The following is a 22249-nucleotide window of genomic DNA, read 5'->3' on the forward strand; positions in this document are numbered from 1 at the left end:
GAGCGCGGTCCCCATAGCGACCGGCGGCGATTGGAACTGGCCAATCCAATAATAGCCTTCGTCCGTTTTGACCAATGGGGTGGCTGTTGTTTTATTTAATTTGCCCAATGGGAGAGCGCGATTTGGGGAGCGGTTGGAGACTGGAATTTAAATCCGTTGTCGCGCGGGGGTGGGGGAGCCATTTTATTACCGAGCACGGGAGAGGCGGGCCTGCTGCACCGAGCCCACATTGTGACAGGCAGAGCTTCCAGACCGTCTGACATCAAACCGCCAGCGGCCGCAGACCCTTCTGAGGAAGCTGGTGAGACTCGCCTCCCGAACGTGTCTTTTTGTTTTGTTAAATCCATGGACTGTGTGGGGGATTCGCTGAGCTGCTGGGTGCCGGCTCTCGTGTTCTGCTGTCCCGGGGGTGGGGGCTTGGATTTCAAGGGCGTTCTATTCCAGCAAGCCCCGGGTGATGGGCAAATGGTGGAAGGCTCGTTACTTTGACGGTGCATTCACTCCAAGGGGGCTGAATGTTTGGTGGTTTTGCACCGGTGACATGCCGATCAGCCACGATCGAATTGAATGGCGGAACAGGCTCGAGGGGCTGAATGGCCTACTCTTAGTTCCTATGCTCTACTGCTGGGCTCGGTGTGTGGACTGGGTGGGTCTGGCTCTGCAAGTCTCATCCTGGAAATGGGTCAGGCATTGACCTTGGACTCTTGCTGCATTTACACCTAAGACTGCGGTATAATTGGGAAAGTGAAACTGCTTTGCACTGATTCTGCAGCTTGAAGTGTGAGTCCACCCTTTATTAGTTGTTAGGCTAAAGTGATTTGTGGCTAACTAAAGAAGTTAAGGATAGTCTTAGATTAAAAGAAGAGGCCTATAATGTTATGAGGCAGACTGAGTGTTGGGAGAGTTTTGGAAACCAGCAAAGGATGACCAAAAAATTGATTTTAAAAGGGAGAAAATAGAATATGAAAGTAAATTAGCAAGAAATATAAAATAGATTGTAAGGGCTTCTACAAGTATGTAAAGAGTAGCAAAGGAAATGTTGGTCCTTTTTTGAGGCTGAGACAGGAGAAATTATAAAAGGAAATCAGGAAATGGCAGAGATATTAAACAAATATTTTACCTGTCTTCACAGTAGAGGACACAAAAAGCATACCAGAAATAGTGGGGAAGCAAGGGGCTAATGAGTGAGGAACTTAAAGTAACTAATATCAGTAAAGAGAAAGTACTGGAGAAACTAATGGGACTAAAAGCTGATAAATCCCCTGGACCTGATTGCCTACATCTGAGGGTTCTAAAAGAGGTGGATGCATTGGTTTTGATCTTCCAAAATTCCCTAGATTCTACAACTGTCCCAGTGGATTGGAAGGTAGCAAATGTAACCCTGCTATTCAAGAAAGGGAAGGAGAGAGAAAACAGGGAACTACAGGCCAGTTAGCCTGACATCATTCATCTGGAAGATGCTGGAATCCATTATTGAGGAAGTGGTGACAGGTCACTTAAAAAATTGTAATTTGATTAGGCAGAGTCAACATGGTTTTATAAAGGGAAATTGTTTGCCAAATTCATTAGATTTTTGAGGCTGTAACTGGTAGGGTAGATAAAGGGGAACCATTGGATGTTGAATATTTGGGTTTTCAAAAGGCATTTGATAAGGTGCCACACAAGGTTGTTATACAAGATAAGGGCTCATGGGGTTGGGGGTAATATATTACCATAGAGGATTGGTTAACACAGAAAACAGAGTAGGGATCAATGGGTTATTTTCAGGTTGGCAGGCTGTAACTGTGAGGAGGACAGAGTCTGTAAAGGGATATTGACAGGTTAAGTGAGTGGGCAAGAAGGTGGCAGATGGAGTACAATGTGGGGAAATGTGAGGTTATTCACTTTGGTAGGAAGAATAGAAAGATTATTTTTTAAATGGTGAGAAACTATTAAATGTTGGTGTTGAGAGACTTGGGTGTCCTTGTAACACACAAAGTTAGCATGCAGGTACAGCAAGCAATTAGAAGGCAAATAGCATGTTGGCCTTTATTGCAAGGGGGTTGGAGGACAAGAGTAAGGAAGTCTGACTACAATTGTACAGGGCTTTGGTGAGATGTCACCTGGAGTACTGTATACAGTTTTGGTCTCCTTATCTAAGGAAGGATATACTCTCCTTAGAGGTGGTGCAACGAAGGTTCACTAGATTAATTCCTGGGATGAGAGGGGTCTCCTATGAGGAGGGATTGAGTAGAATGGGTCTATACTCTCGAGTTTAGAAGAATGAGAGGTGATCTCATTGAAACATACAAGATTCTGAGGGGGCTTGACAGATTCAATGCTGAGGTTGTTTTCCCTGGCTGGAGAGTCTAGAACTAGGGGGCAGATTCTCAGGATAAGGGGTCAGCCATTTAAGACTGAGATGAGGAATTTTTTTCACTGAAGGTGGTAAACCTTTGGAATGCTCTACCCCCAGAGTGCTGTGGATATTCAGTCGTTGAGTATATTCAAGGCTGAGATAAGTAGATTTTGGTCTCTAGGGGAATCAAGAAATATGGGGATCGGGTGGGACAGTGGTGTTGCTGTAGATCAGCCATGATCTTATTGAATGGCGAAGCAGGCTCGAGGGGCTGTATGGCCTTCTCCTGTTCCTATATCTTATGTTGGTGCTAGTGACTGAACTGCTAAGGAGACAGGCTGGTGTTGGCAGCTGCTGCTTTGTCCCATTTATGTTGTACTGTTGATTCTGGCTATGATCAGGGTCATTAGTTTATGGCAGGGGTGTCAGTCATTTTTATATGTCTGGCCTGATCTGATATCCTGGCACTTAGTGTGAGTCACATTCAGTGACAGCTATTAATATAGATAAGGATACTTAATTGCTTTTAGATTTTATTCACGGCTACTGCTGCTCCCTGATAACCTGGCACCATGTAGCTTGAACCATTGCATCAACATTTTGGAGCAAATGATTGGACTGAGACTATCTTGACAATTGAGTTCAGGTTTGTCACAAAGTTGTGTGGTTTGGACTTGATGGAAGGTACTTGTTTGCATGTATGTGGTTCCAAATATAGAAATCTTGATGCAAAGGACTTCAGTTTCAGATAATTTGGTGTGAGGTATGGATAAGACACCAACATCTGAAAACGTTCCTTCAAGTGCACAATATGTTCAATAACTTTCATTTTAGAGCTCCTCTGGTACATTGTGCACATTGACAGATAATGAATGGTGTGCTGAAAATTGCCAACTCTCTATCGTTCTTGAAGTCAGAGAATCATTCTTGAAATTTATTTCTTAGTTCAGCAATTTTGCCCATTTACTGTTCTGTGGTGCCATCACATTGAGTCCCAACAGTGTCACATAATTTCTATGTGGGGAAATGTGTTATCCTGGGAAAGTTGCTTCTCTCACAGCTGAAGCTTAATCTCAAAAGATGCCATTGTATTCTATCACTACTTGGCTGTGCCCCTACATTCTTCTGTTGAATGAGCTCTGTAATATCCACCATGAAAGCAAGGTCTTGAAACCATTCATTGTCCTGTAATTCAGTAATATCTTCCTCTTTATAAGAACATAAGAAATAGGAGTAGGCCATATGGTCAGATCATGGCTGGTCTTCAACTTCAACTCCAACTCCATTTTCCTGCCCGATCCCCATATCCCTTAATTCCCCTAGAGTCCAAAAACCAATGAACCGTTAGATCTCGCCAAGCAATCCAAAAAAGCAGTGTGATATGGCAGTCTGCAGTGAATTTTTCTAGCAGTCAGCTAAACTGCTACTGGTTGAGACCTTGAATAAAATTCTTCCCATAAGGAGGAAAGATAGGGCCTCCAAAGCTAGAGCTCACTGGGTGACAAAGGAAATAGGGTTTAAAATAAAACAGAAAAAGGAGGTTTAAGACAAATGTCAGGTACAGAATATAGTAGAAAACCAGGCAGAATAGAGAGCTGGAGGAAATTGAAAAAGGATACAAGGGCAAAGAGAATGAGGGGATTAGCAGGTAACATAAAAGGGAAGCTAAAAATCTTTTATAAACATGTTAAAGGAATGGTGGGGCCATTAGGGACAAAGAAGGAAATCACCACCTTGTGGAGGCAGAGGGCATAACTGAAGTACTGAATGAGTACTTTGCATCTGCCTTCACAAAAGAAGAGGGATGAAGTTAATCTGAGTAGAGATATTAGAAAGGAGGTGCTAAATAGGTTGGCATCTGAGTTAACAAGTCACCCAGTCCAGGTGGGATGTATCCTAGCTTGCTGGGGGAAGCAGGGATGGAGATAGCCAAAGCTCTGACCACAATCTTTCAATCTTCCTTGGATGTGGGAGTGATGCCAGAGAACTGGAGGATTGCAAATATTGCACCCCTATTCAAAAAAGGGGGGGGGGGGAAAGAGAGAGGGATAAATCTGATAACTACAGGCCAGTCAGTGTAACATCAGTGGTGGGAAAACTACTAGAGACCATTGTCAAGGACAAAATTAATTCTCACTTGGAAGCATGGGTTAATAAGGGACAGCCAGCACAGATTTGTTAAAGGCAAAATGTGTCTGACTAACCAGATTGAGAAGTATCAGTGAGGGTTGATGAAGGTGGTGTAGTAGATGTTGGTGTGTATATATGGATTGTCAAAAGGCCATTTGATAAAGTACCACATAACCAACTTATTTGGCAAATAGAAGGAATTAGAGGGGTGGTGCTAACTTGGGTGCGTAACTAGCTAAGGGATAGGAGGCAGAGTAGCGGTGAACGGATGTTTTCTAACTGGAGAGAAGTATGCAGTGGGGTTCCCCAAGGGTCAGTATTAGGACCATTGCTTTTCTTGTATATGAGGAGGATAGTAGCAGACTTCAGGAGGACATACAGACTGGTGAAATGGGCAGACACATGGCAGATGCAATTTAATGTGCATAAGTGTGAAGTGATGCACATTAAATTGCATCTGCACACTTTGGGAGGAACAACATGGAGAGACAGTATAATCTAAGTGGTGCTATTTTGAAGGGGATGCAAGAGCAGAGGGACCTGAGGGTGCATATTCACAAATCTTTGAAGGTGGCAGGGCAAGCTGATAAGGTGGTTAAGAAAGCATATGGGATACTTGGCTTTGTAAATAGGGGCATTGAATGCAAAAACAAGGAAGTCATGCTGTACCTTTACAAATCACTGGTTAGGCCTCAGCTGGAGTATGTGTACAATTCTGGGCACTGCACTTTAGGAAGGCTGTCAAGACCTTGGAGAGGGTACAGTGGAGGTTTACCAGACCGATACCAGGGATGAGAGACTTCAATTATGTGGAGAGATTGGAGAAACTAGGATTGTTCTTTTTTAGAGCAGAGACGGTTTAGGGGTGACCTAATAAAGGTATTCAAAATAATGAGGGGTTTTAATAGAGCAAGTAGGGAGAAACTGTTTCCTCTGGCAAGTGGGTTGGTAACCAGAGATCATAGATTTAAAATAATTGGCAAAAGAACTAAAGGGGAAATTAGGAGAATTTTTTTGAGGATTGGTAGGAACTAGAATGCACGACCTGAGAGGGTGGTGGAAGCAGATTCCATAGGAACTTTCTAAAGGCAATTGGTTATGTACTTGAAGACTAATTTGCATGGCTGTGGGGGAAAAGGCTGAGGTGTGGGACTAAATGGGACAGCTCTTTCAAAGACCTGGCAAAGGCATAACTGGCTGAATGACCTCCTTTTGGTTATACAATTCTAATGATGTAAAATGCAGTGAAACTATTAAACTGCTAGTTTGGGTTGATATTTGCAATTTGGCCATCAATTTTGTTACAGTCCTGCTTTCTTGCCCATTGTTGAGGGTGCCCTGTATGTGCCTAGACTTACAGCTCTGGCTCAGTCCTCATCCAAGCTGTCAGAGGTCATTTGTCATTGTGTCCCATCAGCACCAATTCTACAAGTTCCTCTGATGTACATGTTCTTATCAACTCTATGAATGAATACAGCTAGCTAAGCCATGGCAGTTACATCAGTGCTGTCATCAATTGCAGTTGAAAAGGCAGCAAAGGACTTTGCTTTGTCTGAGTTGACTGTTCAAATTCTCAACTAAATCATTGATTCTCAGCAATTGTGTTTCTTGAGAGGCTGATATTTGCAAAAGCTTGCTGCTTACCTGGATACACTATTTTTGAAGTTATTATCATGCAGTTCTTCAAAGATTCACCCTCAAATTTGTTTTGGTGACACAGCTATTTCATGGGCAACCATACAGCTCACCTTAACACAGTATCACTCGTAAACCTTTCTGACTGAGCTAATTCAGTAAATTTATCTTCAAGTGTCTATCCTGTGTACTTGTATTTCTCACCATGGTTTGCTTCATATTGTCTTGGAATGTTGTATTCTTTCACCTCAGCTACCTGTTGGTAATAAATCAATACACATAGGCTTTCCATTCATGTTCACAAAGGAATCTGAAATTCTCCTTCTCTTGACAGTGTCCTTGATCTTCTTTCTCTTAGTAAATGTCATGAGGACCACTTGTCACTACAGAACTTAAAATCATGGATTAATGTTAAAAGACGTTGAAAAACTGGCTGAGCAGACTCAATTGCCATCTCGGCAATAATGCCTATTCGATGCAAGGGGACTTGCACTCAAGTGATTTGAACTTGTTATAAAACTCTTCTGACCGTCTTGGCCAGGGGTGTCGCCCCAATAAGCTAAATTTTTTTAAAATGAAGATTCATCGGAAGCCTGCAGGTTGGATTTGGCCCATGGGCCGCGCGTTTGACACCTGGTTTATGGTGGCTGAAATAAGTTTTAAGTTCTGTCTCTGTTGCATGCGATTTTACTGATGTAGGAATTTAATTCTATAATTGTGATGCGATTCAAATGTCCAGTGCGCACAACAAAGGATCTTATTGTTATAGCCTTCTGGTCACTCCAGATTATAGGGACACAAGGCCCACTTATGGGAGTCTGAAAAAAAAAATCTAGTGCAGACCTGAAATTTATAATGATCTCTAGTTGCCACCAGATATGAGGAAGCTAGAATACATTGGGAGCTAGGAATGTGAACCAAGAAGGTTTCTTTTTTACACTGGGGCAGGGTAAAGCCATGCAAATGTACTGATCTTGAGATTTCAGTTTCATTTGAAGTTGGCATCTACTAAACTTGTGCTTGAAGTCTGAATAAACTATAGCCCTAATCCACTTGCTACTGAAATAATGGTACTTGCTGTACTGAATGAAAGGTGTGTATAACAAAATAGGTCTGTTTGTGGATGACCTCCTGACTTGTGTTTTTTAATGTCTTCTTTCTATACAGAAGTGTGTGAGCAGAATGTCTCAGTTTGTTTTTGAGAGTGACGTAAACAACCTCCTGAAATTGGATGCTCCCATAACAAATGGGCCGCTGGCCAGGTGGCAGCGGAAAGCAAAGGAGAACAGTGGTGTTGCTGGGTCAATGTCTACTTCAGCTAATACCAGTGGCCTATCGCCAATGAAAACTACAAACAGGTCGCTGAACACACCCAAGGTGGTGACTCCCACCAGGACACCAGGTAGCTGGAGTAACTTTTAAACTTTGTTGTATTATTTTATTCTAGTCTCTTGTTCGTCTCTTTTTTCAATAATAAAGGGATTTTGGAGAGTTTATTTGTTCAACTTGCAGACCAATGCCTCCCAAATTTTGTGGGGGGTGGTGGTGTAAGGAGAGAAGAGGTAGAGAAACACAACCATATGAATATTGTTCCTCTTGGGTTTGGGCTCATATAAAAAGTGGGGCAGATGTCCAATATATGTATAGACTTGTTTAGGTAATCTTTGGCCTTGGGGACACTTGCTTCTTTGTGTGCCTTATTCTGTTCTTAGTTCACCTAGCTGTTATATGGTGATGGGATTTAGGGAGGGGAAAACATTGAAGTAAACCCATTGTGACAACTTTTCTTCTGCAGAAAAAGTAAAGCTAATTGTACTGCATGAAATGCAATAAATTAATTTATATATTGGAGACTGGCTGGTAGATAGGTGACCTCAAAATAGGTGTACTTTCAGAATGGAATGTGTATTGTACTGGATTACAAATCTACAGAAAATACTTAAGACTTCTAAAATAGAGTGGGCCATTAATATGAAATTCTCCCATTAGTGGCCTAACAGCAGAGCCCAGGACATCCCTTTGTTGCTGGCACTTTCTACACATATCCACAGACAACCAGTTGTCTAAATATGATATTTACTGGATCAGTGTTGTCATTGGATTTATTTAGTGTATTCATAACAATCTGGCATGTGAAATGTTACACTACAGCCAGTATTTTTTTTAAAGAGAAACATGCCAATATTCTTCCTGTCTTCCTTGAAAACAGACTCCTTTGGGCCACAGTTCTGAGTTCCAGGTACCTTCCAGAACTCTGCCCTAGTGGCTATGCCTATGTGAACCTTGATGGTATCAATAGGCTATGTAACCAGAGGGTGCATCACAGCCCAGTGTGGTCATGATGTCCACACCTGCATTTCTAGCAGGGATTGGTGGATGGCTATCAGGGATAAGACAATTTCCTCTTCCCACCCACCCCACTTCTAGTGCTAAGGTCACTGAAGCACTCCTATTGTCTTCTATACAAACAGCTCAGATAGGGATTAGACCTGGAACCTTGCTGGTCTGCATGGCTCAGCTCCTTTTACTGACTAAAATGTGCTCAAGTCATCTGGGGAGCTTTGAGATTAATTGTCCAATTGCTTCTATCATTAGTGTTGGACCTGTAATCAATTATGCTTTAGTATTGTATAGCTTAAAATGTCTTGTCTAGACATCTTTTCAGGTTTGAAAGGTCAAAATTAATAATGCATTACTGTGTATGTACATATATACAGCCTCCATCCTAGTGACTGCACTGCTACATTTGATCGAGAATCCCAATTGGAGGTGGACAGGGTCTGAACTTTTGTGGATTCTTGTCTACTCAGTCTGAGGCAGTGTTGCTAGACAGCTTTGGAACTGAGCCACAACTGAAAACTGCCTACATGTTGACAGTGGTGGTCTGACCATAAGGATGGCTAATATAGGAAATGTTATCACTTGTGCTGTGGAGATTAGAGGGACCTCCTACCTACATATGGCCATGTTGCACTAACCTGGGAGTGCTTATTACTGAGTAAGTGGAAGTGTTGTCTTTCCTCCACACTGACCTCCTTTCCTTGAATACAAAATTTCACTTTAATGGCTGTTCTTATTTCAGTTTGCAGGGTTAGTGAACTTCCTGCTGGAAGTGTGGAAGCACATTGTTTAGTTTGACTTGCAGGCTTGAAATTTGTAATCGCATTTTATTTTCTGGAGGTTCTTTAGCATCCAGAATGCATTGGCATTAGAGTAATAGTTTGAGATCCACAGAACGTTAGTGCACTGTGTAGATTTGGTTCAATGTTTGCCAATCTAAGTTTCATTAGTACGGAGCATCAGGCAAATTCATAATTAAACATTCTGGTAAATGGGTTGCAGAACTTATTTCATCATAAAGTAAATCTTGATGGTAGCAGCTGCTAGGAAACATCAGCTCATTTTACTCATGATGGACATGTCATGGAACAGTATGCATTGGGTTTGTCTGGGTACTATGTAAAAGGTAGTATCTAGAGTAGCGTTATCCAATAGAAATCGCTGACTAGCCACAGGTGTGCCTATGGTGACGTTTTAGCCACCTGCACTAATTTTAGTAGAAAACTCCTTGCATGTACTCCCACAATACAAGAGAAGTACTCCATTCAGTGACTGCTTTACCTCCTTGATTAATGATCAAAAAAAACTCTTGCAGGTGTTGCTTTTGTCTAATCATTTTATCAACAAACGCACAAGTGTAAAAAGTACACATACGTACGTCGTGCAAATGAGTATTGAGGTCATATGCCTGATGGTGTCTAGTACTTATTTACTAATCAGATGCAATTAGCCACATTTGGCTAGCGGCCTAACATATTGCACAGCACTTCTCTAGAGAAATGAGAACTGGAAAAACATGACTTTCATGGTACTAAGCTCTTGAAGTGAGTTGCTGTGGAGTGCTCCTGCTCCTTTCTCTTTTCCCTTTTTTTTTCCCCCCCACCATGAAAAAAATTGGATCACTGTCAATTTTTATGTGAAAGTTGAAATGCACTGAGAAGCCGCACCCAAGATAGATCATTTAATCAAGCCTTTCTGCATCCTTTGCAGGAAGAACAAAAACCCCAAAATCTTCTAAATGTTCCCGAGTTCAGGGAACACCAGCAAAAGTAGGTGGTGATCGCTACATTCCAGCCCGTAATGCAGTACAAATAGATGTAGCACATTTCTTAATCTCTAAAGAAACTGAGCAAGAAAATGAATCTCCAACCAAGAAGGTGAGTACCAAAAATTCTAGTAGTAGAGATTATCAAACCATTCTGATATGATCGTAAGTACTTTAGCTCTGGTTCGGGGGGTGATGACAAAATGTCTTCCTGAATGCTATCGATAATTGTGTAATTCTATCGGTTTTTGCCTATGTTTGTACTTTGACTGCTATTGGAGACAGCTTGTAAGCAGACATTTTGCAGAAGACTCTCTGGTAGGAGGAATAGTTCCTACATCCCACCGTTTTCATTTTTTAAGCTGTTTCAATGGTTGAGATTACTAGGTACCGCTTTTTCTTTGTTTACTAAATCTGTTGGATTAACAAATGCACAAAAAAATTAAAGTATACCTGCATAATTGAATAGTTCTTTCAAAGAGCAGGCACAATGGTCTCAATATATCTTGCTTCAGAGCTATGATTCTATTGGAAACCTAAAATTAGTAACTGAGACTTGGCTATTCTGAGCCCTAGTGCTGCTGCTTGGAATTAAGTTGTCTTACTTTCCACTGAAGTTTCCACTACCAGTCTAATGCGCACTCACTCTTTTTGCCACCCTTTGTTTTGCTTTTCTCTTCTTTTCCCCCACCCCCCCCCTGCAAACCTTAACCCATGAGCTTGGAACCTGCTATTCCATTCCTTGATTGAATAGGTAAGCAGTCTTTCTCATGCTTGCAATGTACCTTTTATTATTTGCCCTACAATGACCATTACTCCGTTGGACTTTTCTCATTCCTCAAACTTTTCATAATGTTACGGCACAGAAGGAGGCCATTCGGCCCATCGTGTCCGTGCCAGCCGAGAGCAATCCAGCTTAATCCCATTTTCCAACACTTGGTCCATAGCCATGTAGGTTATGGCACTTCAAGTGCACATCCAAGTACTTTTTAAATGATTTGAGGGTTTCTGCCTCTACCACCCTTTCAGGCAGTGACCCTGGGTGAGAGAAATTTCTCCTCAGCTTCTGTCTAATCCTTCTACCAATTACTTTAAATCTATGCCCCTCTGCTAAGTGAAATAGGTCTTCCATACCACTCTATTTAGTCCTGTCATAATTTTATATATCTCAATTAAATCTCCCCTCAGCCTCCTTTTGATCCAAAGAAAACAACCCCATCCTATCCAATCTTTTCTCCTAGCTAAAAGTCTCCAGTCCTGGCAACATCCTTGTAAATCTCCTCTGCACCCTCTAGTGCAATCACACCTTTCCTTTAATATGGTGACCAGAACTGTACACAGTACTCAAGATGTGGCCTAACCAATGCTTTATACAGTTCTAGCATAAACTCCCTGCTCTTGCATTCTATGCCTCGGCTAATAAAGGAAAGTATCCCATATGCCTTTTTAATCACCTTATCTACCTGTCCTGCTACCTTCAGAGATCTGTGGACGTGTACTCAAAGGCCTCTGTTCCTCTACACCTCTCACATCCTCCCATTTATTAGGTTCTCTCTTGCCTTGTTTGCCCTCCCCAAATGCATTACCTTGCACTTTGGGTTGAATTCCATTTGCCACTTTTCTACCCACCTGACCAATCCCTTGATCTCTTCCTGCAGTCTACAGCTTTCCTCCTCACTATCAGCCACAGGGCCAATTTTTGTATCCTCTGCAAACTTCTTGATCAAGCCCCCCCCCCCCCCCCCCCCACAATTAAGTCCAAATTATTAATTTATACCACAAAAAGTAAGGGACTTAGTACTGAGCCTTGCAGGACCCCACTGGAAACAGCCTTCCAGTCACAAAAACAGCAGTCAACCGTTACCCTCTGCTTCCTGCCACCGAGCCAATTTTGGATCCAACCAGCCACTTTCCCTTGGATCCCATGGGCTCTTACTTTTTTGACCAGCCTGCCATGTGGGACCTTTGTCAAAAGCCTTGCTAAAATCCATGTACACTACGTCAAATGCATTACCCTCCTTGTTACCACCTCAAAATTCAATCAAGTTAGTGAGACACTACCCTTAACAAATCCATGCTGACTGTCCTTGATTAACCCATGCCTTTCTAAATGACTCTTTATGCTGTCCCTCCAGAATTGATTCCAGTAATTTGCCCACCACTGAGGTTAGACTGATTGTCCTATAATTACTCAGTCTATCTTTCTCCCTTTTTGAACAACATTAGCAGTCCTCCAATCCTCTAGCACCATACTTGTAGCCAGGGAGGATTGAAAAATGATGGTCAGAGCCTCCACTATTTCCTCCCTTGCTTCTCTTAACAGCCTGGGATACCTTTCATCCGGGCCTAGCGATTTATCTACTTTCAAAGATGCTAATCCCCTTAATACTTCCTCTCACTTTGTTTATCCCATCCAATATTTCACACTTCTCTTCCATAACTTCAAAAATGCTGTCTAATATCCTGCTCTTCTCTCTATCTTGAAATCAAGACTTGTTGTACAATCATACTCTTTCACAGGGCCTCAAAAACTTGAACCCTTTTCTTTTGCCTACAATATAGACTTTCAAACCTAAGGAATGTGATGTTTGGCCTCCATTTGTTCTCGAGACTTGCTCAAAATAAAATGCCTTTTCTTTTCCCCCCACCCCGCCAAACCAAATACTGCAATTTTTGGCTGTTGGCCAGATTGAAGCATTTGAAAAAAGGGTTAAGGATTCAATAGGAAATACTGGGATGCTGATGAGTGAACTTTAGTGAGTCAACAAAAATGATTGAGCTAAATGAGCTGAATTGCATCTAGGTTCTTGCAATAAATTACAATATCTTTCTTGTTCAGGAGCAACAGAAGACGTGGTCCTTAAACTTGAATGGTTATGATGTTGAGCAGGCAAAAATTCTGCGTCTGAGTGGGAAGCCCCTTTGTGCACCAGAAGGTATTTTAATTTACATTTTTTTTTAAAACTTAGTTTATTTAGCAAGGGGTCTACTTGCTCTTCTGAATCACATCTAGTCCTTGCTAGTGCATCTGACAGGCTAGTAGAATCAATCCAGTTGAAAGTGAAAATAGGGGCTGGAGGGAGTGGTGGGGGAGAAGAAAGAGGTGGAAATTAGTTATCTGAAAGGACAAACTAAATTGTTCAGATTATGAAATGTAATCATTGCTAGATTGCTGTAGGTTGTGATACTTAATATGCAAGCTAGTGAAGTAACTTCTGACCACTGGCCTAAAAGGAATCTCTTCTGGTCCCTTCCTGTCAATTACTTTCTCCTTTTTGTACTCAACTCTATAGCCACAGCTTGTTAGAAAGTAGTTACAAATTATTAGTACAAAGTGCTTCTAGACAGCCTGCCTTTAGGGACTTCAAGCACTTTCAGGGGTGGCAGCTTATTTATTACTTCTGCTTTAACTGTGGTCAAGAATGCTAAGTAGATGGCTTCTGCTGTTCTGTTGGGCTAATTGTGATTCTGAAAATGAAATACAATAGAAATTACCATCCTGAGACACTGTCTTGTGGGATGTGTTTAAACTATCCAGAATGGTACACCCTAGTGTAGCTGAAGGTGGTGTTGATCATTACTAGAAGATTCAAAGCTCCACTGTAATGGCAGAGTCTGTTTCCCTGAGATGTTGTCCTTTGCTGCTGGATATTATCACAGTCACTATCTGCTCCCCCTTCAATTATCTTTTTTTAGTAAATGAGTTTCCAGAAATTTTTGTACTACTGCCTCAAGTTTAAATATGCAGGAAGTTATTGCAGTCATCCCATGGTGGTGAGTGGATGAAGACTAGGAGGCACCACTATCTAGGAATTCACACAGCTGGATTTTGCATTTATCTCTTGCTTGCTGTATTATATTCTGGGTCTTGCCTTGGTACCTTTCCTCTAGTAATTGTTGCTGGTTGTCTCAACAAAAAGTTGTTGTGCTGGGAGTTATATTCTGGGCACAAAAGTTTAAATCTTGTAAAATGAACTGTCTCCCAAATATCTATCCTTTTGCAACTTCAGTTTGTTATTCAGAGCATCAAAGTAATCAGACTAGATGGACTCCATGTCTGCTACTGGCTACCATTGTCTGAGCTTTCAAATTTGAGTGCTTCAGATGGAGTTTTGATGTTGTAGGTTGCTGGATGTTAAGTGGGTGAGACTATAGATAACCTAACCACACCTGCCATTTTTCTCTCCTAAATTTTAGGAGGCAGTTTATGTAAGCAGTCAAAGACCTCTTTTTGAGTAAGATGTAGATGCAGCTAAACACTGGGGAATGGAAAGGATTTAATTAAGCCTGGAAGATTCTTGGATGGGGGTGACCAAAGACAAGGGGTCATTCTGAAGTATGCATTTGCATAATTGGGATTTGGAGGGTTGGGGCGAGAGGATGACTTGCATCAAAAGTATCTCCGGGATCAGTACATACTGCCAACACTTATCAGCAGAAATGTCTGATGGCTGTTGCCAGGATTTGGTAACCAGGTGTGCGTCCGTCCGTCTTAGATGACTGATTAGAGTGGGTGTCACTCTTGCAGCTACTGACATCTGTAAGAATCATCCCATTCTTGTCCTGAGGCCAAGTTTACTCAAGGTCTTTCCCAGACAAGGAGTGGTATCTTATTTCTACTAGATTGATTTGTGACATGGTCAGGTGGCTGGCTGCCTGCCCAAGAATGAATTTCTTGGGTTGTGCTCCCTGGTGTTCTCCCATGGGATGATATCAATATCTAGTTTGTTATGGGAATCTTAACTTGATGCATAGCATATTTCTAGTTAACATAAAATGGGGTGGGTGGGTTAGGGTGCATGTCATTGGGGCGGAACTTGCCCAAGACTTTCCTGTAAAATAACAGTGCAGAGGATTAAATAGTTTTATTTTATAATTGGATGCTTCTACTAATATCTTGCTGGTTAGCTCTTCCTTGAATCCTCCTGTTCTGTGGTTTTGTCAGCTGCAGTCCCATCCTTTGGGTAGGGGAGCCCTCCAACCATTTCCTGTGGTTTTAGTCTCTGCTTGTTCTCTAGGTTACCAGAATAATCTGAAAGTTCTGTACAGTCAGTCTACAACACCAAGTTCCACCAAGAAGGCCAGCCGGTACATTTCCTCCATGCCGGAGAGAATCCTGGATGCTCCTGAGATCAGAAATGATTACTGTAAGTTGTGAGGTTTAAATGTTCCTTTTGGTTTGTGGAGGGGAAAGGAAATTGTTGGTATCCATAATCCTACCTAATCTATCTTTGATTTGTGCAATGGAGTAGCAAACAATGCAACTTTCCAAACCATCGGTGAGTTTTTTGTGGTTTACTACATATTAGTTAATTTCTTAACAATATTTTTCTCTTCCTATTCTTTCCACCCCAACCCCCATAGATCTGAATTTGATTGACTGGAGTTCACTGAACTACCTGGCTGTAGGACTTGGGAATAATGTGTATCTCTGGCATGCTGAATCAGGTGATATCCTGCCACTTGTACAATTGGAGGGTCAGGAGGACTACATTGCTTCTGTGTCCTGGATAAAAGAAGGGAACTATTTGGCAGTTGGAACAAGGAATGGAGAGGTTCAGGTAAGAGAAGAGTGAGACTTGTAGTCTGATTCAGCTTTGGTTGTAACAGACCAGGAAGCAACTACTGTAATGTTTACAGATGAGTATGAACTGTCGTTACTGTGATCTACCCTAGTGCACCATACAATGGATACGTGTTTGTAGACACTAATTATACTATAGTCTGCTTTGCTTTATGCTCAAGCAAGGCAAGTAACTCGTTCTTAGACCACAAATTTTGACTCCAATTATCATTAGTGTACAAGATAGTTAGCATCCTAAACTCTACTTTATGGGTAATGCAATTAGTCAGTAGCCAGCTATGACAGCTGATAGCACTACACAACTTTTCAATCTCTTCTGAGACTTTACACTGCATAGCTGAATGAAGTTCACTTTTTAGAGTCTGCATCTAGAGCAAAGCCAGGGCTTGTGTAGGAATTAAAATGCTTCTAGTTTGTATTTGAATCCAAAGTGCACACAGTACAGATTTACTGTGAATATTTTTGATTTTTAAGGTTTGGGACGTTGAACGTCAGAAACGTCTTAGGAATATGGTGAGTCACTCTGTACGAGTAGGAGCACTCAGTTGGAGCAGTTACATTCTATCCAGGTAAGATAATATGTATGCTAGTAATAAGAAATGGCAATGCAGTTTTAAAAAGTTATTTTATTTCTCCCTCATAGAATAAGCACATGCAAAATGTTTCTGACTTTTCTTTCTCTCCTCTGCATTTCCCTCCTCCAGTGGCTCCAGAATGGGTCAAATCCATCATCATGATGTTCGTGTGGCACAACATCACATAGCTACTCTGGCTGGACACACTCAGGAGGTCTGTGGCCTGAAGTGGTCACCTGATGGCAGATATCTTGCTAGTGGTGGCAATGACAACATTCTGAATATCTGGCCTAGTATCCTGGGGAATGATGCAGAGTGCACACCATTGCACACATTCACACAGCACCAGGGTGCTGTTAAGGTAAATGACTTTCATTGGCAAATGGATGAGGGCTTAACTAAGCTTGCAATTTATGATCTATAGGATTCAATATTTTTTTCCAAATGTAGAAAGTAAACACTTCATAGCTGTAGTGCATTAGTAGCAGTGGAACTCCTGGTCAGTATTCCTAAATCACTGGTACTGACAACAGAACTGGGATCAAATTTATAAACCTGGATGCAAAGAAAACTGCCTTCTAGGGTGTTCTTGATGGATTAATACTGTGTAGAATTCAGACCCTGAGTTACTTTGTCACTGTCTTTGTCTTTCTTCTTCTCTCTCTCTCTCTCCTTTCTCAACCTCCCTGCCCCAATATGCACTTCACAGTATTAACCGTTTTAGCTGTTGGCTATTCCTCCCAAGACTGTTGGTTTGCTTTTTCAGTTCATGCATTTGATGTTGAAACCAGCTTTAATCTTAAACTACAAAAATGACCACCTTTTTTAAAAGTATAAATATTGCTTGCCCTGTTTTGTCTTTTTTAGTTTGACTATCATTTTTATTTTACATGTCCTTTCATTTTATAAACATACAAAAAGATAAGACTGCCAGGCCCATCAGTGCTTAAGCACTTCCTTAAAGGGTAATGCCACATGCATCACCCTCTTCAATTGCTAGTAATGCTAACTTCTGGGGTGGGGTGGAAAAACTGTCTCTGCTCTTTCGACTGTCTTCTGTAATTTAGCAAGCTACTTGGTAAAGAGATTTTTGCTTTAGGCTGCTATATTGGCAGCTTTGGCATTGCCACTAGTGGTGTCAGTTAGTAATGTTCATACTCAAATTTGATCCATAACTTGCTTCATTTTGTTTTTCCTAGGCAGTTGCCTGGTGCCCTTGGCAAGCAAGTATTCTTGCAAGTGGTGGTGGCACCAGTGACCGGTTTATTCGCCTTTGGAATGCCAATACTGGATCTTGTTTCAATGCTGTGGATACTCGGTCTCAGGTTAGTAATACAGCTGTGGGGTAGTGAGATTATTGCAGTATGGGAGTTGAAACCAGTGTTACCTGGTAAATGATTTTCCTATTGCACCCCATTCTGATTCTTTCAGGTGCTAAATTAGGCTGACTTTAATGCTCAAACATAATTGGATGATTTTTTTTTATTCGTTCATGGGATGTGGGCATCGCTGGCGAGGCCAGCATTTATTGTCCATCCCTAATGCCCAACTGATGTCCAACTTAATGGGCTCATGGGATGACCCATGAGTCACTTGACTCTTGGCAACTAATGTCTAAAAGAAAAGGCCTGCACAAATGCCAGGAAAAGTCAAATAGAGCAGTAAAAAGCAACAAAGGGATACAAAAAGTATCAAGATGTGCAAGAGAAAATATGAAAAATTTGCAAGGGATATCAGTGAACAGTTTTTATAAATATATTGAGATTGGTAAGGGGAATGTGGACTCATTAAAGACAGATTCAGGTGAGACTATAAATGGATGAGGAAATGACAGACTTGTTAAATAAGTGTAGTCACTACTGCTTATAGCAGGCATATCCGTGTCAATGCAATTGTCCACGCTGTGATTGGAATAACCAAGAAATCTTATAAAGCACAAAGGGAATCTTCATCCTCCGTGTCTCCACTTCCCACTCTGTCTAAATGGTTAGTGCCATTTGCCCGCGATCAGTGGTTGTCCGGGATAAGTGGGGACAGTAAGTGGTGGAACTCTTTGTATCACAGTGGAGGAAGAGGACAAAATACCAGCAGTACAAGGGAACCTAAAAATACATCAAGGGAAGGAACATAATGGACTTAATTTTAGTGGACTTAATAGTGGTGAAAATAATGGGACTTACAACAGACAAATATCCAGGACCTGATGGTGTCCACCCTGGGGTATTAAAAGAAATAGGTGAGGAAATTGAATATACAATAGTCATAATTGTCCAAAGTGCTCTAGATTCAGGAATTTTGCATTTGGATTAGAAAATTGTAAATGTCCATTTAATTTATTTAAGGAGGGAGAAAAATTCCATAACTACAGGCCTATCAATTTAACACCAGTTGTGGGGTGGTTACTCGAATCTTTCATTAGAGACAGAGTGAGCACTTGGGTAAATATCACCTAATCAGAGTGCATGGATTTGGGAAAAGTAGGTAGTGTCTGACGAATCTAGTTGAATTTCTTTGAGGAGATCACTAGCATTGTGGATGGGGGAGTGTCTATATATGGACTTCCAGAAGTCATTTGATAAGATTCCACATGAGATTATTAGTGCAAAGTGCACACAGAATTGGATGTAACCTTGTGACATGGGTTGGGAGGTAGGAGATAGTGTCGGGATAAAGGGTTTGTTCCCTGGTGGGGTGTGACAAGTGATGGTCCTTTTGGGATCTGTACTGGAGCTGTGGCGTTTTACCATACATATCAATGACATGGATGCAGGAATAGAGTTGTATATCCAAGTTTACAGATTATACTAATGAGGCACAATAAGTTGTGTGGATGGGAGCAGGGAGTTACAAAAGGACATTGACAGATTAAGTGAGTGGGCAAAACATTGCAGATGAAGTGTGGGGTCATCCCCTTTGGATCGGAGACAAAGCTGAATATTTTCATAATAGTGAGACACTGAGCTATGGAGGTGTAAGTGGATTTTGAGGTCATTAAAAGCTTCCCCACCTCTGAAGAAAGTACCTTACCAGTTTCACTCAGCCTGACTAGGTAAATTGGGATAACCCTGGTAAAGTGCTATACTCAAAATGGACATAAATTAGGTGGTTGAGCTGGGCACATGGCAATGTTTTCATATATAATGCATTTTTTCCTTTTGGTAGTTACAAATTTTAAATTTACCCCTCGCATGGTATTTTCTTCTATAGGTCTGTTCCATAGTCTGGTCAACAGAATACAAAGAGATGGTGTCAGGTCATGGATTTTCACAGAATCAATTGGTAATCTGGAAGTACCCAAACTTGACCAAAGTTGCTGAGCTCAAAGGTAAACACTTCAATTGTGTGAAGAAATGTTTTAAAATGTCCTGTACAAGTACTAGGTCTAATCAAATTTGTTTGTATTTTGAGGCAAGTTTTTGTTGCATTTTTTTCTTTTTGGTGTACCTTTTTTAAGAAGTTCTGAAATGTCTAAGCTATATGTCTGACTTTTTATATATATGGAGTTGACTATACTCCAGTCACATTGACTTGAATTAATGGAAATTTTACACAATTTGAAAATTCTAGCTTTTAACTTGTGTGCAAGATCTCACCTTGAGTGAGCCTAATACAATTATTTGCATTATCACAGGGACTGAACATTCAAAATAACATCAAATAATACTGTAAATAATGTCAGCAACTGAACAGAAAAGGTTAATGTTTTGAGTACAGACCTTTCACCTAAACTTTCAATGCCACTTGATCCTGTAAGCTAGATGTGCTATGATTCAAGCACAGATGAAGTCAAAATGTTCTTATGTGGGCCTTGCTTTTAACAATGCAGCTCTTGCTTCTATTTTCCAGTTGTCAGATTAAGACATAGCATGATATAGCACCTATACTCTGCAATCTAATGTACATTTACTCCATTTCTCCTACAGGTCATCAGGCTCGTGTGCTGGACCTTGCTCTGAGTCCAGATGGCACTACAGTGTGTTCTGTGGCTGCAGATGAAACTATCCGTGTCTGGAAGTGCTTTGCTGTAGACCCAGCAAAAAAGAAAAAGATGGTAGCCAATCAATCCAGTGTGCTCCACCATGGCATTCGATAAAACTCTGCAATTGCTGCTCCAAAAACTTGTAAAACAAATGTGGCAGTTTCCACTTCCTTTCACTCAAAGGAACAAAAACTTGTGTTTTAAGACTGAGGATGACTGGTATTTGTAAATAAAGCACTAAACCTTTCAACTGAAAGGAAAACTTGTTTATCAATGTGGTATTATCCCAATCCTCCTCCTTTCTCCACTTGTTCCTAAATTCAGAACTATTTGCATGATGAACAGCGATTTTTTTTTAATGAGTATTACAGGTTTGGGTGATACTGTTTCTCATACAGAAGTTTAAGTTGCATATGAACAACCATCTTGTAATTTTTAAATGTTTACTGCATCACAAGGCTATTTATTTAAAGGTCTTTTTAAAACACTGTAATTTAATCTATATAGATTTTTATCTTTTTGTTTAAATTTTTCAATAAACTTAGATGGCTTATTCAAGCTGTATGTAGTCTAGTATGTATGTTGCCATCTAGTGACCAAAGTTTATATTTTCCTGACAGACTAGGCTAACACTTGTCAGGTGGTTTTTGCTGGGTTGATCTCAATCATATCAATCATAGCCTCTACATCTGTGATTCTTAGAGCTGATTCTGATCACTCTTGTACTGTGTTGGAATGCAGCATTGGACACTGGTTTTTCAATAGACAACTTATTTTATCAATGCTTGTTTGTACAGTGGAAGGCAAGTTACTTATTTCAGAAGGTATTTGTTGAACTTAAAAGCATATAATCGGTTGGGCCTTAAGACTATAAATCAAAATTAATAAAAAAACTAATTCAAGTAGATCAGGAGGTCATTTGGCTTATCTTGGCTAATCCATCCTAAAACACCTTGGTATTCTGCTTCCTCCCAAATCACAGCATCAAACTGTTTTTATAAATCATTCCTGAACTATTTCCATCTGTACTCGAAGTCCATTCCAAATATTGAGCACTGTGTGAAGAACCTGCTGGCATATGTTCTAAATTTCTTTTGTTTGCTTAAAGCTGAGTTGTCTGACTCCATTTGAAGTAGTGGTTCTAGATTTTTTTTTTCCTTTTCCATACCATTCTTCTCTTGCATGGCTCCAGTCATCTTTTTGCAAAATTGAAAAGCTGAAGATTTTCCTTGTAACTATAGATCAGTCTTGGGGCTCTTTGCTGCTTTGACTCCTGGGTTTGAGTGTTTCTTGTGTGTCTCAGTGACTAGAACTGCACAGCATACACTGTTTTGGTCTAACCAGAACCACTACAGTTTAAACATTACTTTCTCTGACTTGCACTTATGGGGCTATCTTCAGCAAATTATTAGCTGTGTTGATTGATATTCTGCAGTGATTTTGATCTATTGTGTTGATGCTACTAAAGCACGTTGATCTTTTGTTATTTGAACACCATTTATGGAATACTTTGTCACCCATTTTCCCCACCCACTTTGTGCACTCTAATCACTGTTCCCATCCCAACCTAAATCCTAAAATACTTACTACTTCCTACCCTTAACTAGTTTCTTATTGATGCCTGGGAATCTCTATTGTTTCATAGCCTTTCATGAACTTTGACAAATGCCCACTCCCACCGCTGCCCAAACACAGGTTGGAGGAGCCAAGGTGGGCCAACTTGCCTCCTGGAGTAGAGTTTTGAGATTTTTTTCCCCTCCAAGCTAGAGCAACTAGTATGCTTTACTTTCTCTACTACCCCACATCAAAGGATTCTTCACACTCCAAACAAGAGCAGAAGGTTGGTCATGCAGCATCTTTGCATGTTCCTACATTCATTCCCCTTGCCTTTCATGCTGCAAAA

General features: G+C 40.9%; 1 protein-coding gene across 1 annotated transcript; it reads left to right on the forward strand.

Annotated features, from left to right (window-relative positions):
- Positions 1-179: 179 nt before the first annotated feature.
- Positions 180-21398, forward strand: cdc20 (cell division cycle 20 homolog). The gene is made up of 11 exons (XM_067990008.1): positions 180-301; positions 7271-7505; positions 10154-10320; positions 13048-13144; positions 15227-15355; positions 15573-15769; positions 16267-16361; positions 16497-16728; positions 17567-17692; positions 19575-19692; positions 20291-21398. Exons 2-11 carry the CDS (start codon positions 7286-7288, stop codon positions 20458-20460), a joined length of 1551 nt encoding a protein of 516 aa, XP_067846109.1. The 5' UTR covers positions 180-301; positions 7271-7285; the 3' UTR covers positions 20461-21398.
- Positions 21399-22249: the final 851 nt, after the last annotated feature.

Source organism: Heptranchias perlo, chromosome 9 (assembly GCF_035084215.1).
Source record: "Heptranchias perlo isolate sHepPer1 chromosome 9, sHepPer1.hap1, whole genome shotgun sequence".
Taxonomy (NCBI): domain Eukaryota; kingdom Metazoa; phylum Chordata; class Chondrichthyes; order Hexanchiformes; family Hexanchidae; genus Heptranchias; species Heptranchias perlo.

Bases quoted from the DNA above. Each gene is read 5' to 3' on its own strand.
- cdc20 (XM_067990008.1), top strand. From the start codon at position 7,286: ATGTCTCAGTTTGTTTTTGAGAGTGACGTAAACAACCTCCTGAAATTG. The intron at 15,770-16,266 runs GTAAGAGAAGAG...TTGATTTTTAAG, and splicing joins CAAGGAATGGAGAGGTTCAG to GTTTGGGACGTTGAACGTCA. The intron at 16,362-16,496 runs GTAAGATAATAT...TCCCTCCTCCAG, and splicing joins AGCAGTTACATTCTATCCAG to TGGCTCCAGAATGGGTCAAA.